The 15,967-nt window shown below is 33.5% G+C and overlaps 1 protein-coding gene across 1 annotated transcript in view; it reads right to left on the bottom strand.

Moving 5' to 3' along the window:
• LOC119835588 (dipeptidase 1-like) overlaps positions 1-5,501 on the bottom strand; it is a 106,677-nt gene extending 101,176 nt beyond the window's left edge. The window contains exon 1 of the mRNA XM_038360502.1: positions 5,420-5,501. Coding sequence (XP_038216430.1) covers positions 5,420-5,459 — 40 coding nt within the window. The 5' untranslated portion in view covers positions 5,460-5,501. The remainder of the gene's footprint in view (positions 1-5,419) is intronic.
• Between the last annotated feature and the right edge of the window lie 10,466 nt (positions 5,502-15,967).

Below are 15,967 nucleotides of genomic sequence, written 5' to 3'. Positions count from 1 at the left end.
TTTAAACAGGTATTTATTCATACAGATTGCGTGGAATATAAAGCATTGCCAGTAAAAAGGATTAGGTTAGATCGTCGAAAGGTGACATAAAACTAAAGTAAACCTTATTTGGGTCGGCGTCAAGCCTGAGGTGAGTTGTCGAGCACTGATTTGAAATACTGAATACATGAGCGAAAGTGAAAGGATTCTAAGGAAACTGCGAGTGGTCTCGATTCTCAGTAACATATCACGATATAGCCCTTGAATGTGTAACAAACTCGCTGTAAACATCACGAATTGCGCTAAACTTGTTTATTGTTGGTACGTGTGTTTACTGTTAATGGTTAGATTGCTTTAGCTTTTCGGCGCGAATTAAACATAATGTTATTGTTGGAAAAAAGAACGAAACTAATTGATCTTTTAAAAATTCTACGTTCTATATTTGAAATGGAATTGTTAACCATAAATTAGAAAACAAAAACACGTTATTGGCGTTCTTTATTCATTACCTTCCTATAACCACACGATTACATCAAATTCTTTAAGCAAATACCCATCAAGTCTAAACATTTACATACGTACACTCGACGCACAAACACAAATTTTACAATTACTTACTCCATCGGACAGCGATGGACGAATGAGCATAATCAAACACGAAAATTTCAGTCGAAATAGGAACAAAACAGCGCTTGAAATCTTCTATACAACAGGCGAACACAGGATTTAATCATGATTACGTTTCCACAAAGAGGACAAAGGACCAGACCGCGTACACAAATAATAATTGCAGCGTATAAATGTGGCCCGTGGATTCAGCCAAATGCAATGATTGCAAGCGTTCAGCGGTCGGCTGGTGTGTCCACACTGGACTAGTGGTGTTACGCCATTTTTGATAGCACATACTGGCATATACGCAGTGCCAAGATGGATGTTTGTGCACGCTTCATACGTTAATAATGGTCACCCAAACGAAATCTCTGAAGAAAATCAGCGGTGTATAATGCATCTGCCCCCATAACAAGCTGTCATGGCCACATAGGACTTCTATCATATTATATTCTCGTTGATTTACATATGAACCGTCAGTCAGACCCGTGTGGACGTACCACATCGATCATGAAGCGACAAATTGTACGGTTAACTGTATTCCAATAATTTGTGCTAACGCATCAGTCTATATTGCAGTGAATAATGAATGATGTGCTTAATTCTGCCGTTTATACAGCTTGTATGAGCGTTTTACTTGTAATTGAGTGTGCTTTATAAGTTGCAATGAGGCACTCTCGTCATTTCGCATTTAACCAAATATTAATTCGTTCTTTCATTCTTAATAAGCAACGTAATATTTCGCAAGTGCGAGCCGAACTCGAGTTCCGTACAAATGAGATAAAGAGCAATTACACAAAATGGTCACCCATCCAATTCATATCCGGTCCAACCATTGCTTAGCCTGTTATTATTGAATTAATAGCGGAAACAAAAATACATCATCTCTGAAATATTCAACTAACTATCACGGTTCATAAGATACAGCCTGGTAACAGATGGACAGACAGATAGCGTCGTAATATTCTGATTTTAGGAGTCTGTTCCGTTTTACCATTAGGATATGGAACCTCAAAAACAGTTAAATAATACGTTTGTTATATGGAACCTGTCTAGATGTGTATTTTACTCTTCACTAGACGCTCGTCCCGGCTCCGCCCGGATATCAAGATACATTTTTTTTATCGCAAGGGAGCATCCCTTGGGATATAAAAATGTACCTTAATCGGGATATAAAGTATCCTATCGCCCAAGTCAGCTCAAGCCTGTATGTATACCAAATTTCATCAAAATACGTTAAGTAGTTTCAGCATGATTGACGGACAAACATCCAAACAAACTTTCATATTTATAATACTAATATGATAGTGTGATTAGTATCTATTATTATAACGGCTACAGAAATAAATGTTGTATAAATTTCAACTGTCTAGCAAACACGGTTCATGAGAAGCGGCCTGGTGACAAACAGACGGACAAACGGACAGCGGATTCTAAGTAATAGGATTCCGTTTGAGTACCTACGGAACCCTAAAAAGACCTGTAGTGAAAGTCCACAGTATTAGTATGATTTTTAAAAGCTATGGTAAAATGAACATTATTTATATTGTATTTAGAGTGCAATTTCTACTATATAACATACAGATACACAGTAACTGGCAAGATAGAAGACCACAGAGTAGCAAATAGTTATACAATACGCCGTTCTGCTAATAACATGGAGATATTTTAACTTTCTACTGAAACATTTCTCAACTGTAATAGAACAATTCAAAAGCGCTATTAAGAATCTAATTTAAAATTAAAGTTTCTTTGGAAGCTCTTTTAAATACGCATAGAATATAAAATTTGTTTGAGAAAACAATTTATACAGAATAGAGCTGGCAATACTATATTCTCATATATCTTGGAAATAAATAGGATATAACCACTTCAAGAAAATTTAACCCGTTTTTATTCGTCTGTATGTTTGTATGCTTGCATATAACCAACTCCGTGAGACTCGATTTTAAACCTCTTGAAAGGGACGGATTTAATTCAAACTTTGTACACTTATCAAGGTTCGGTGACAGAACAATATTATTGTTATTAATTTAATTCGTTTATCTGATTATCCTAATAAGGATCACCAGGATTAAATAATTTCCTATACTCTAAAGTAGTAGATAAATCAAAAAATGTTGTGGTCAAATCAATAATTGGGCGTGGTTTTTCGTTTTTTATAACTAGATTTATTAAAAAAAAAGTTATTGTATACAATATGCGTATCACACGAATATTATAGATGTGAAATTTTGTTTGTTTGGATGTTTGTCCGTCAATCTCACTGAAACTACTGAACGGATTTTGAAAAAATTTATATACAGGCAGGGTATGAGCTGACTTGGGTGATAGTATACTTTTCTCCGGATTAAATGCTCCGTTGGAATGAAACAGGAATTTTTACCTAGGCGGAGCCGGGACGAGCATCTAGTTTTACTATAAAAGTTTAATTCTTTATCGTAAACACAATTAAATATAAAGTACCTGGATGACCGAGTTGACTTCGTTACTTAACAACGCCATCTGCTGTAACTTTAATTATTCGTCAAAAAATAGTATTATTATTCGCCAATAGATGTCAGGAAGAGTCATAATAAATAGGGACTACTCAAACGCTATTGTTAAAAAAGTAAGTTTAAGTCGATAAAACACGAACATGACATTTTCTAAAAAAGATTCCTAGCTAGATCGACTGTCGATAACAATGGATCAGATTTAATGTAACTTATATGCGTTATAATTTTATTTGCACCGAGATAAATTGATATCACGGTAGGAGTGTTACTTGATATGTAATTTATTACTTGTATTAATGTTCTTCGGACATCAATTTCAAACGTATATATAATGAATTTTATTCAATTTAACCACCTGGTACTCACACACACATAATAAAGAAATTACATAGCTACACTCACAGTAACAAATACACCATGGAGGGGTTCAATGAACTTATAAATGAAAATGATTTATTGCTTTCCGAAAATATAGAAAATAACAGCAAATAAAAAACTCAAGACAAACAGCAAGAGGCGGCCTTAATGCTAGGTAGCGATCTCTACCAGGCAACCCTAAGAGGTTGAATTAGTGCGCAAGCAAAAACAAGTAGAAAAAAATTGCAATTCCTTTTTCAAATGACTTAAAAAAATATAGATAACGAATATCGTAAATAATTCAAATATAGAGTATACCATTTTATTACAAATTCGACCCCTCAGAACGAAAAATCACAAGCTCAATTATTTAAAGAGCCTATTTTATGCCTTATGTAACTTCCATAGACAATTTTGATTAAATCTTGTGCATATATAGTTTGAGATCTAAGAAAGGACACAGAATAGATTTTATTCCGGAAACTTCACGGGAATTACTGCTACGCGAATAAAACCCCGGGACTATTTATCTTCTCTCTAGCCACTCGAGCGTAGCCGCGGCCCGAAAGCAAGTAAATTATATACAAGGAAGAAAATTCCCTATCCGACAGAGAAAGATTCCAATCAATGAAAAACCACGGAGCTAAATATGTACTAGCATAAAAGATAACAAATAAAGATGCGCTTAGAATTCAAAAACTACCGTCGTTATGGTAACTGTAGTGATAAAGAAAAATACTAAACCTCTCCTTAAAACTCAATTGTTAATCCTCGACCTAAGGTTGCCTGGAAGAGATCGCTGTTTTAGCCATGCCGCCTTATTGATCGTAAGTGCGTTAAGTGTTTGTGTCCTTTTTTATTTAGTATTGGTCCAAATAAATTAGTTATTAATTCATTCATTAAACCGATTGAATTATAATTTCGGACTCGAGAAAGTGCATATATTTCAGCTTTATATTATTACTATAGAAGTACCAATACCAATAATTACAATATTAAATAAGAAAATAATAAAAAATTTACTCGAGACAAATTAAATGTTTCTAAAAAACATAACTCGTTTTAATAACGCGTATGATAAAAATTTGATTAGTGCATCTCATATTTTGTCTTCTTTTATTTTATGCAAAAATAATGTTTCATTTTTATTTGTACTGCAATCGTTTTAGAGAAACAAATAAAATGCTATGTCATTGTAAATAATAAAAATGTTTTTTTTACATTCCATTAATTATATTTTTTAATTAAAATATTTTCAATTTACAATTAAAACCTCACAAATTTATTATGAGTCGAGTTCAAATAAAAACTTATTTCTAAATATGTTCTCACTAAATTGTATAAAACGTCACATAAGTTTTAAACGTTTTGTATTAATTGATATTGTTTAAAGTCACATTATTATAATTGTCTGATTTAATTAACGCTTCCAAAAATCTAATTAATTTTATCAGCTAAATATTAATTAATTTTCATATGATTTTAAGCTAACACTAAGCGTGGTCTTGTTTACTTGCGTTATTTTGTTCCTAATTTTCAACAAGCGCTACAGTTTAAAATAAATAAAAAAATATTTAGAATACAATATTAAACACCACATTCACATACAACAATCGCATTTTTAATTTTATACATAATACATTTGAATCGTTTAATTGTTAACTGTGTCACGGAAAAAAATTAACGCTCATAGCATTTAATTAAACAATAAATCGCTATAAATTTTCTTTATTATCCTAACCAACATACGTAGGTATTGTTTCAGCAAATGAAGGTTAATATTGACTCAAGCCCCGAAATATTCTGAACCACGCACAACGGGCATAATCTCAACGTAAACACCCGAATTGGTGACCTTAAACATTAGAAAAAAATACGGTGGAGAAACTAATAGACGTGTATTAAAACCTACTTGGTTTGTTCATTTTTAATCTATGGTATTTTTAAATTTGGAAGTTATTTAAGTTTGTACGTACCGGGCTCGTGCTTACGAACGAAGGTTTGCGCGGGAGGCATGAGTAGTAGTACTTGGCGTGTTTCACACACCGGTTGCGCGCGGTAACTGTCAAACGTTTTCGGCGGGATCTCGACTCTCGAGATACGGCCAGTGATGTTCTACGATAGATTAGTGACTTCTGACCTATGTTATCGATAAATGTCACCCGTGAGCGAAGTTAATTTGTATTACATTATTATGCATTACGATTACAAAAGTGCCTACTGTCTGCTAATTGTGATATAATAATATTTAATTGTACAATTTATATCTAAGTGAAAATTATATCGATTTAAGGGTTTTTGTTAAAATTTAAACACTCATTTGTTTTAGAGATTCGGAACAAAAACAGTTATTTGCCGATCAGCAGAAATATTAAGAAAGCCGCGCGCTCCAACTTTTCAATGCGAATTTATTTTGTTAATTGGCTTAGCGGAATTCCATTACGCCATTTAATTTCAAGGGTCCAATTTCCCGGGCGAGAAATATCGTAATGTCTCATCCCTACGCAGTGCGCATGCGTAGAAGCGCCCTAAACATTTGCTGGGTAGACTTAGCCCGCTGATTGATTCACGAAGTTGTGCGCAGGTTAACTCTCCAGGCACGTGCCTTCACCAACCTCAAAGGACTCTCACGTCCTTCCCTTCACTGCCTAAAGTCGATCTCATAAGGGAAGCGTCTCAAAAAACAGGGGTCGAAACAACCTGGTTGGTCTTATCTGGGCACTTAGCGATCGTGTCATTTGTTTTGCAAGAGTACCTATATAGGTACGCGCTCAAGTTTGTTGCTTCGAGTGAACGCGCGATCTCTAACTGTTCTTTTGTATATATTAATTATTTATCTTCTTGATCAAAAGCAAATTATTTGATTCTACCTTCTAATTTCTTTCAGTACCACTGAATTTTTTAACGTTACCTTAATAAGTTTAGCCGAAAGTGGTCTTGAAGTATCAATCAGAATCAGAGAACACTTTTTGTTTGTTTAGTTAATTTTATTTAGCCAACTTTAGGTGTCCAATTATTAAATTGTGAAGATTTAGGCAAAATAGATACTGACTATGAATTTAAAATTAAATTAAAGGACGGTAAGAATGGCGGTGCACAGCTAGTGAACTATTTATTTACAATGTATTGATTAAGCTATAAGGTTACAAAATTATTAAGGGCTCCCAATCAGTCTAGATAAAAACACATCGTATCATTGCTACAATTTACCTATTATTTTTAAGCCAACTAACTATCTTCATACACTTAATGAAACCATGAAATCGCTCCGTTGCGACAAGATACACAAACGTGCAATTCGCAATTACAATTTTATGTTAAGGACTAGTCAAGAAGCAGATATATTTCGCTTTTCCTAGATATATAAGAGAGATTTATCCATGGAAATAAAAGATTATGACAATTGTAATAAAAATATTATTCGTGTTCTATCAAAAGTATGTTCGTAGAACTGAGATTATAGCAATAGGCCTCTGCCCTAGACCCGAAAAGTGGTTTGTTGTTGTAAAGTCAGAAATCTATGTGTGCATTTTGTTCCGCCTTTAGAAGTTTCAGTCGTTATGCTAAATTCATAGTCAATTTAAATGTATTTCAACAATTCCCTGTTATATTGTAGATAGCAGCAATAAAATCGCATAATATTCAGTTGATCATCATATTTGGTCATTTCATTTACGTTCGCAAACAAATGTATATTATATGGTTTCATTTTAAAAAATATTTATGGTCATATCGTATCGCTTATTTCAAAATTAAACTATTTATAAACGTACTTATACATACATATCACATACATGTAATATAGACAAAAGACTGTTCAACAATGTAATCAACAATAACTTGTGACAACAAAGGAATATTGACCCCAATTTTACCATTCGACCTTCGAACTGACACCCTTTTATACATGACACAACCAACCATTAAGCCAGCGGGTCGTAAAACAAAACAACCACTCAAATGTATAAATTATTTATTAACGATTAGCCGAATAAATGTGACCCACATGTGTGTCAAAGTTCACAGGCTCTCAGTACTTACTAACCATTCAAGGGAAATCTCATTAAGTAATCAAGCATAGATTTTGGCGCCTAACCAAGACCGTGTGATGTGAATGTGTGTGTGATTACATCACTAATGACGTTATTTAGGCCAAGACTATGGCTTCTATTCGCTTTTTCCCGTCTAAGATAGGCTATTAATTAAGTAAAGTTTGATTAAAAGTATTAATTTTTAACAATTACGATTCGTTTTTTCTTCCTGATTGCTTTAATGCCAGTATCTATAATATCGTAATAACTATATTAAATTAACAAGTTTTAGAAATATCGATATAATTCGATGCTATGTAAAAATTTACGTTTAATCTTAGGTCATTGGAAGGATTGACCCTCGTTGAAAATTTAACACAAAAATACTAAGAAACATAAGACTGTCCAATTAAATTGAATTGATAAGTGAAATCTTTTAAATAAGTCCATCTACGCCCAAATACTTCGTTTCTTTAATCAATACATCATTTTACCATTTTGATGATCACATTATACAATAAATTATTAATTTTAATTACAAAGCAATAGCATAGGTAACATTCCCACCACCTTTCGAGATATTTACAGAATATAAAGGTACATTTGAATAAAATCTTGTACACAATAAACATTCTCATCTATGTATTCATGTGCCACTCTATTTGATGGAATTGACAAGAAATACGATTTGAGTCGAAAGGTATGGATTGATCTAAATCTATTCACGCGTTAAAAGATAAGGTAGGAATATTATGTAGTTATATCTATATAATAATAGATTAATAGTTTTTTTTGTATGGTCTTTTTATGAAAACGCGTGGTACATTTGTATAGGTAATATCTGGCAGCGTGTTGCCTACGTGAATAGTGGGGATATAAAAAGGATTGACGACAGGAACATGGGAGTAGGCTGGGAGGGGTGAATAACAAATAAGAAATATTAAATTTCATAGTTATAAAATCAATAATAAAAATTAATTTCATATTAGGATATTTACCGGCTTCTGTGTTTGACAATACTATAGTATTCTATACTAGTAGTATAGTAGTACAATACTACTAGTAGTAGTAGTAAATATTCACACCTCATTGTATTGGAAATTTATTTTTTGTTAACAGCTGAATTTTATTGACAAAGCCATATTTTATCTTGTCATTCTTCACTTATTGTTTTTCCTGTTTTTACCCGGAATAGTTGAAATTTATCATCCAATAATATAATTTATTAATGAAGACTTATTCGAAAATAAATTAAAAAATATGTTGACAATCAAGCAGCAAAAGCAAATTGTATAATCCAGAAATAACCGAAGCACCATGAAATCATAACAAAAGCAAGTAAAGAACTTAAAGCCAATTCAGCAGATTTATTTTCCTGGAATACAATTCGATTTCTCATTTGATATAATTTATATCTTGTTTCTCCTGATATTTAAGGAAATGTACGTGTGAAATAATTTGAGTGTTCAATAGCCTTCGTTGTCAATGAGGCATCAAGTAATCAAACATATTTAATGTATTTTTAGCAACGAACTGCGAACCGATTTTACGAGAACATCTATTTACCCTACCAAGTGTTCACACTTCTTTTTCCTATATATAAATAGAGTCTGGCCATAAACACCGTTTTAGCTAAAGGTAAAACAAACTATTATATTTGAATTTTGGACACTGTCCTTATAATGTGAATTTTGTTTTCATTTCCGAACCAATTAGTATTAAATATCGGTTTGTGATATTAAAATATGGAGTTTAAAAAGGGAAAACGTGTGAAAGCGGTACAAAGAGTATCTAAGGAGCCAAATACAATTTTACAAAATTTCCATCCGTTTGTTATTAGTACTACTACCCCCTGTGGTACAGTGGTTAACACTTGAGTGTAGAACCAAGAGGCCCTGGGTTCGACTCCCAATGGAATCTAAAAAACTTTTTTTTTTATTGAGCAATCAACTTTTAACTGTGAAGGAAAACTTGTATAGAGGCCCCTGGCCCCAGAAACCTTGTCGACTTATAGGTGTTTGTCAGAAATTTCCACCTCCACCTCACCTCCTCGACTAAAATACTGATCACCACTTGGCCGTAAAGAACTTAATGCCTTTGCCCCATACTGCACGTGAATTCAGCTATGTCGAAGTCGAATGTGTATGTACCAGGCAATTGATAGGCTACCAGTACCATGAAACCTTCTCTGTTTGTGACAGATCTGCTCGCCTACGTAGCACGCGTACGAAAAATATCAATCGAATCGATCAAAGCAGTGAAGGAAACAATTCAAAGAAATCTGTCCGATAGCAAAATGTTTTATCTTGAGAAATGAGCGGAAAATTAATATAGCAGCCTTTGAAATGATAACTTAGAAATTGTCTCGACGAGTCATATCTGATAATTTAAAAATAAATAGGGTGGTAAAATCATAAGGACTTAGTGGCGCGCAAAGCCGGTTCCGCCCGTGATACATACTTAGACTATATCACTAATGGAAGTCGCAGCTTTTTAATGGTGAAAGAATACTTGAAATCGGTCCAGTGGTTTTTGCCTGAGAACATTACAAACATACAAAAATACAAAAATTTCCTCTTTATTCGTATTCAATTCAATCAATTAATACATACATATTTACATCAAACCTGAATTTTGGAATGAAGAACCACTTAGAATGATAAACAAAAGGGTAAAATATTATATAAATCTTTCGGTTTTGATGATTAAAGTTTCTACAATACGAACGGAAAACGGAACTTTAACGTGGAATTTCTATAGAAAAACGATAAACATGCTAAAACAAATACATAAAATCGGAATTAATGATATTTAATTAAGACAATGTTAACTTTTACCTCCTTTCCCAATTTGCTGAATATGAACCACAAGTTCATGTCTTGCCGTTCAGTAACACACAGGCACACAAGAAATGTTATTGAAGTTTTGGGTAAGAAAGGGTTGGCAAAGAACCTTACAAATTTTTCTTTTGTACTAAAGTCTTATCCAATCTTTATAATGCACTAGCTGTAACCCGCCGCATCACGTAGTACCAGTTAGCTATCCAGACTATAATCTATATATGTACCAAATTTTATACAGATACAAGACTCCATTTTCGCGTGAAAGAGTAACAAATATCCATGCATACTTTCGTGTTTGTATTTTTAGGATTAATAGACTTGCAGTCTTACAAAACAATATGCACCTCATTTGATTTCCTATATATGGACGATTCCACAACATGAGATCAAGAGACTAAGAATTGGGCCAGCTCGCACCGGGGGAGTACCACATCCCCACAGAAGACCGGCGTGAAATAGCAATCTGTTGTGTTTCGTTGCAAATCCTTTCTTAATCCCTTCCCAATTTTAAGTCAGATTGTAGAGACGTAAGGTCTGCGATGGACCTTACGACTCTCCAAATGTTCATGGGCAGTGGTAGCGCTTACCATTAGGCGTCCCACCAGCTCCATTGCTGACTGTAACATAAAAAAGAGACAAATTAACCTGAGTACCATATCTTTACAAAAAGTTTAAATGCGAGTTCTGAAGCCAACTTAAAACTACGTTTATAACGCAGCTTAACGAGATAATATGTTTTAAAAGTAGCAAGTTGTTCCGCTGCGATAGTACGTACTTACCTTAATAAATGGTTAACATTGTTTCGAAACTAGAGCTGGTGATACACGATGCGGATGATTGTGTAATTAGCATGATATAAGGCATGATGGGAGTAGCTTGTACAGCACCTGAGCGTTAAATCGTATAACTTGACAGCCTTTATAATTTGTCATCGCTGGAGTGGTTCCGAAATCTTTATTCATAACTTCCCGTTTTAGCTTCTAGAGACACTGAAATATAGCAAGGAGTAAGCAACTTATCTTATAGACAATTAATTATAACAATTAGCAAGCGCACCATCTTGTCCACGATGGGCACAACCCTCGTAGACTGGTGACGTCACATTGTCTCGAAATCTTTGCCGGGGCTTAATCAATTTTATTTGATTATCTCCTTTGTAGGGCTCCCGTCACCGTCTGCTTTAAGTCGGTCATAGAAACATAAATTTAACCCAGGAATTATCTAGTATCAGCCAGTTAAATAACTTACGTCATTAATTCCCGCTTTTACTCTTTTTATTATAATAGGGTAGTTAAAATGTTCCACAAAACAAAAAATAGTATTTCTCGGGACGCCCAACAGTAGTAATAGATAACTTAAACTTAATACGGTTAGCGCTGGGTTTAGAGTAAGCCTGCCCACCGCTGTCTTATGTGTGAGAGAAAGGGAAGCCATACAGACTGGCACAGTAAAGCGTTACGTAACAAACCGGTTTATCTTCCCATAAGACTTGATCACCAAGACAAAAACCCCTTTCTCCTCCGCAAATGTATTCCCGATGATAGAAACAAATGAAAGACTAGGAAGGGTCAGGAAAAGTCTACGGGCGAGCTCGCCCGATTCTTGCCACAGCTTGCTTGACTCCCACATTTAACGAGGGAAAACGCGTTTTAACAAAAATCAAAATTTATCTGTAACATAGGTATCGTTATTCTTGTTTTACGGTCCAGTTACAGATTTTTTCACTCCATTAATTTTTAACAGTCGGGTTTTTTTTGTCATTATTATCTAGCAAATAGCTATAGTTTTAAAAATATAAGATTTCGACTAAAATAAACTTGATGCTAACAAATTAATCCAAATTCAAACAATAACCAGAACGATTGTATTTATTAATTATTATTGGCGTTGAATAGGAATACTAATTAATCGCTATACCGGTATCGGTTTCCACTTTAAATAGAAACATCACAGATTGTCACTGAAAATCAGAAACCTGGCTTTAATGTTTATGTTAAATATCCAAGAATTTTAAAATACATTGCTCAGTGTATAGGACGATAGAGACATTGCCTAAGAGATGTTTACTATATACGCAGCGATGTACGTGAGCAGTGCGATATTTTCGTAGACAATTTCCAGTGATAGAAGCCTCAGCTGTGGTTATCCAATGTTTATAGAACGTGACACACAGTTCCTTGCGCTCGGCTTTTAATTGAGTTTCTTATATAAAACTTTTTAATGTCGAAAGGAGGCTACTTTGAGCGAATAATATTTATTTTCTTAATAACTTATCTTGTCTCAATATGGATCTAAGTTTAGAAAAAGAAAAGCAATTTTTAAACTTTTAAACGACGTCCTCAATATTTTAAATCAGATAATGTCCTATGTTTTCTGTTTAACAAAAGCACCATGGCTGGAAAAAAAGGAAAAGGATCAATAGCTTTCTAAATTATAATCGTGATTTAATTATATTTGGTTGTTTCGTTCTATTATATTAAATTTACATATTAGATTGATTTATATATCAGTCATAACAAATGCAAATGATTTATAAAGCACAGTCTTTTTGTAAAAAATTTATGCGGTGAATTAACTATTATAAATTTAAAAGTACAGTACAAAAAAGTGAGATGTTTGCTATTAAACATTATTTACTTATCATTTATTAAATGAACATTCCATGATATTTCTAAATCTATACACTTTCATATATATCACCCGTTAATCCATTATATGTATCTAAGTTTGCAATAAGGCTGGAGAAATAAATGTACGGACCGCTCACGAAAAGCGGTAATAAGAAATATTACACACACGAAGTATTGTTTAATATCAACACAAGCTGAGACGTGGTTCATGAAATGAAAGAAAATAGCATTAGATGGTTATCCGCGCCAATAATTTTGGCGTAATGGCTCGTTGCGCTCTCTCGTTCGTTTATCGTGCTATCTTTGTTAGCCTTAGCAGTCTTTAGTCTGAGTCTAGATTGTCAGATGTGGTATTAGTTGCACACGAATAAATCGTATTAGTTTCATACGGTTTTTTTTAATTGAAACGTACTTACCGCAAAAAGAAATAAAAAATAAATCATAAAATGTCACAAGCTAAAAGTGCAACAAAAATATTCAAGAATAAAAGAACGATTTATTCCAACTAAAAGAGTAATCATTAAAAATACAACAGTTACAATTTATACATCTACTTTCAGTTTTACCTCAGTTATAGCACTAAATCACATCTAACATAATACAATTTATTATACACCAAATTCACCAAACTCAGAATAATCCCAGCACTTGAACATTGATTACAATATCTCAGACTGGCAGGGATATATACACACAGATTAAAAATGGCCATCCATTCTTAGTTAACTGTTTTAAAACAGAACATACCTATAAACAACACAATAGTCATAAAACAGAAAATCACTTTTGATTCCTTCCTTTATTAGCGCGAGCTATACAAACTAGTCGTTTTCACATTTGCTGGACAAAATATAAAAATAAACGGACGTATTAGTGCTAATGGTATAGAAATTACACAGTGGTTCAACGGAATAGGATTTCACATATAGGGAGGTGAGAAATACGCTAGTTGCTTATCCTCTCTATTAGGGCCGCGTAAGCATTAATATCCATTATTTTTACAAAAATTAATCAGAACTACAGCGTCAGTTATTAAACTTAACGTGATTAACAAGAGTTCCCGAGAAAAGTCAGTCGACTTATATTTGAAACAATCGATAAATATTTTTTTTGACGACCAGTGTATTTAAATAAATATCGCAAAATGTGTTGCTAAGAGTAAAACTCGAACGGCTCGACCAATTCGCCAAATCTTTTAATTTCTATCAATCGTTTTGTTTAATTAAATGTTTAGTATATGTTATAATACTATGCAAGTGGAGACGAAAATGCAAACATAAATGAAACTGCGTATTAAAAATGAAGTTCCTAGTCTACACACCAGATTCTTAAATAATACTAATATTATAAATGCGAAAGTTTGTAAGGATGTGTGTGTGTGATGTTACTCTTTCATGCAAAAACTACTGAACCGATTGCAATGAAATTTGGTACGAAGATAGCTGGACATCTGAAATAACATATAGGCAAGGCTTTTTATCCCGATATTCCTACGGGATACGGACTTACGCAAGCGAAACCCCGGGCGTAGCTAGTTAACAATATTGAATAGTTTAGCCCAAAAACACTAGCTACTGCTGAATATTATTTTTTATTAAAGAATACTTTGTAAATAAAACTTATCTCTTTCCTAATATTTACACCGTAACGAACATTATTCGATAACTGCTCTCTTGAATATGTTTATTTTATAATAATGTTTATTTTTTCTACGGGTTGCCACTCTGTGAAGTGCATTATAATACGTTTATTCAAATAATACAACAGAGCTCTATGTTCGCCTGATGGTAAGCAATTACCACCACCCATGAACATTGGCACAGGTAATGCCTCTGCGAGTGCGCTGCCCCCTTTAAGGGGAAGGGAATAAGGAAAGAATTGATGGTTAGAACGGACTGGAAAGTGTGAGGAAAAGGAAATAGGCCCGCGGCTCCCCCACTCACCGTATGAAACACAGTAGCATACTACTATTTCAAGCCGGTATGCTTTGGGGGTGTGATAATGCGCCGGCACGAGCTGGGCTATTGTGTCGAAGTGCGCTGGATTTTAAATCCCTTCAAATTCATAATTTGAACCGTATCTAGAACAAGAAAGCTGAACTATGTTGTTGGCAAGCTTCTGACTCTCAAACTATATTGGAGATTTATTGCTAGCTCGCGTGTCTAGGCAGAGCTAACCTGTATGAGATAAATATTGCTTTCGGGACATATGACACGAATTATACGCATCTGCGACAATTTTTTTATATAATAAACATATTTTTTTATGCTAATTGTTAGATTTATTGTTACTAACTAATAAATAAACGTAGATTTTATATGCACATAATATTACTCGTATTGTAAAAGAGCTCAGAGCTGCCAGCCTTTGCTTAATGTCTAAAGGACAAATGTGGGGTATCAAGAGTTTATTTGTAGTATAGAAGGTCCGCAAAATGAAAATTTGCTAGGTTGGTACGACGGTCTGGATCTTCGGATCTTCTTGGATCTGCGGATATCAGATCCGAACAATAACCTTAAGTGGGCTAGCTTAACCCACTTAATTTAGGAATATATATAAATAAAACGTTATAGTTTATTAATACATATTACTAAATATAAAGAATTAAAACTGTTAATACAAAAAAGTGCTATATGAATAAAAATAACACCCTCTACAGATGAGTCATTCAAAATTTTTAGAAAATATTATGTTTTAAAATATGTAAAACATAATATACTTAATAACACCTACACCATTCTTCAACAATCTCTAACATTTCACGTTCCTGAAAATATTAATTCATATTATTAATAATAAAACCGTTTAAAGACCTTTCACGATAACCTCTCTTAGATTAAGCTCTTATATATATAAAATTCATTTCAATAACTATCAAACCTGATATTTTGTAAGTTTTGGAAATACTACCCTATTACCGGTCGTAAGGTTTTATTTTTGTTTGACACGTTGGTAGCTTGGGTTCAAATAAAATGAAGTGAACTGAGTGAGGAACTTGTATTGCATTGTGCCAAAAATAA

The sequence above is a fragment of the Zerene cesonia genome, chromosome Z (assembly GCF_012273895.1).
Source record: "Zerene cesonia ecotype Mississippi chromosome Z, Zerene_cesonia_1.1, whole genome shotgun sequence".
Taxonomy (NCBI): domain Eukaryota; kingdom Metazoa; phylum Arthropoda; class Insecta; order Lepidoptera; family Pieridae; genus Zerene; species Zerene cesonia.
The sequence above is the reverse complement of the archived record's forward strand: the minus strand, read 5'-3'. Positions and strand labels throughout refer to the sequence as shown.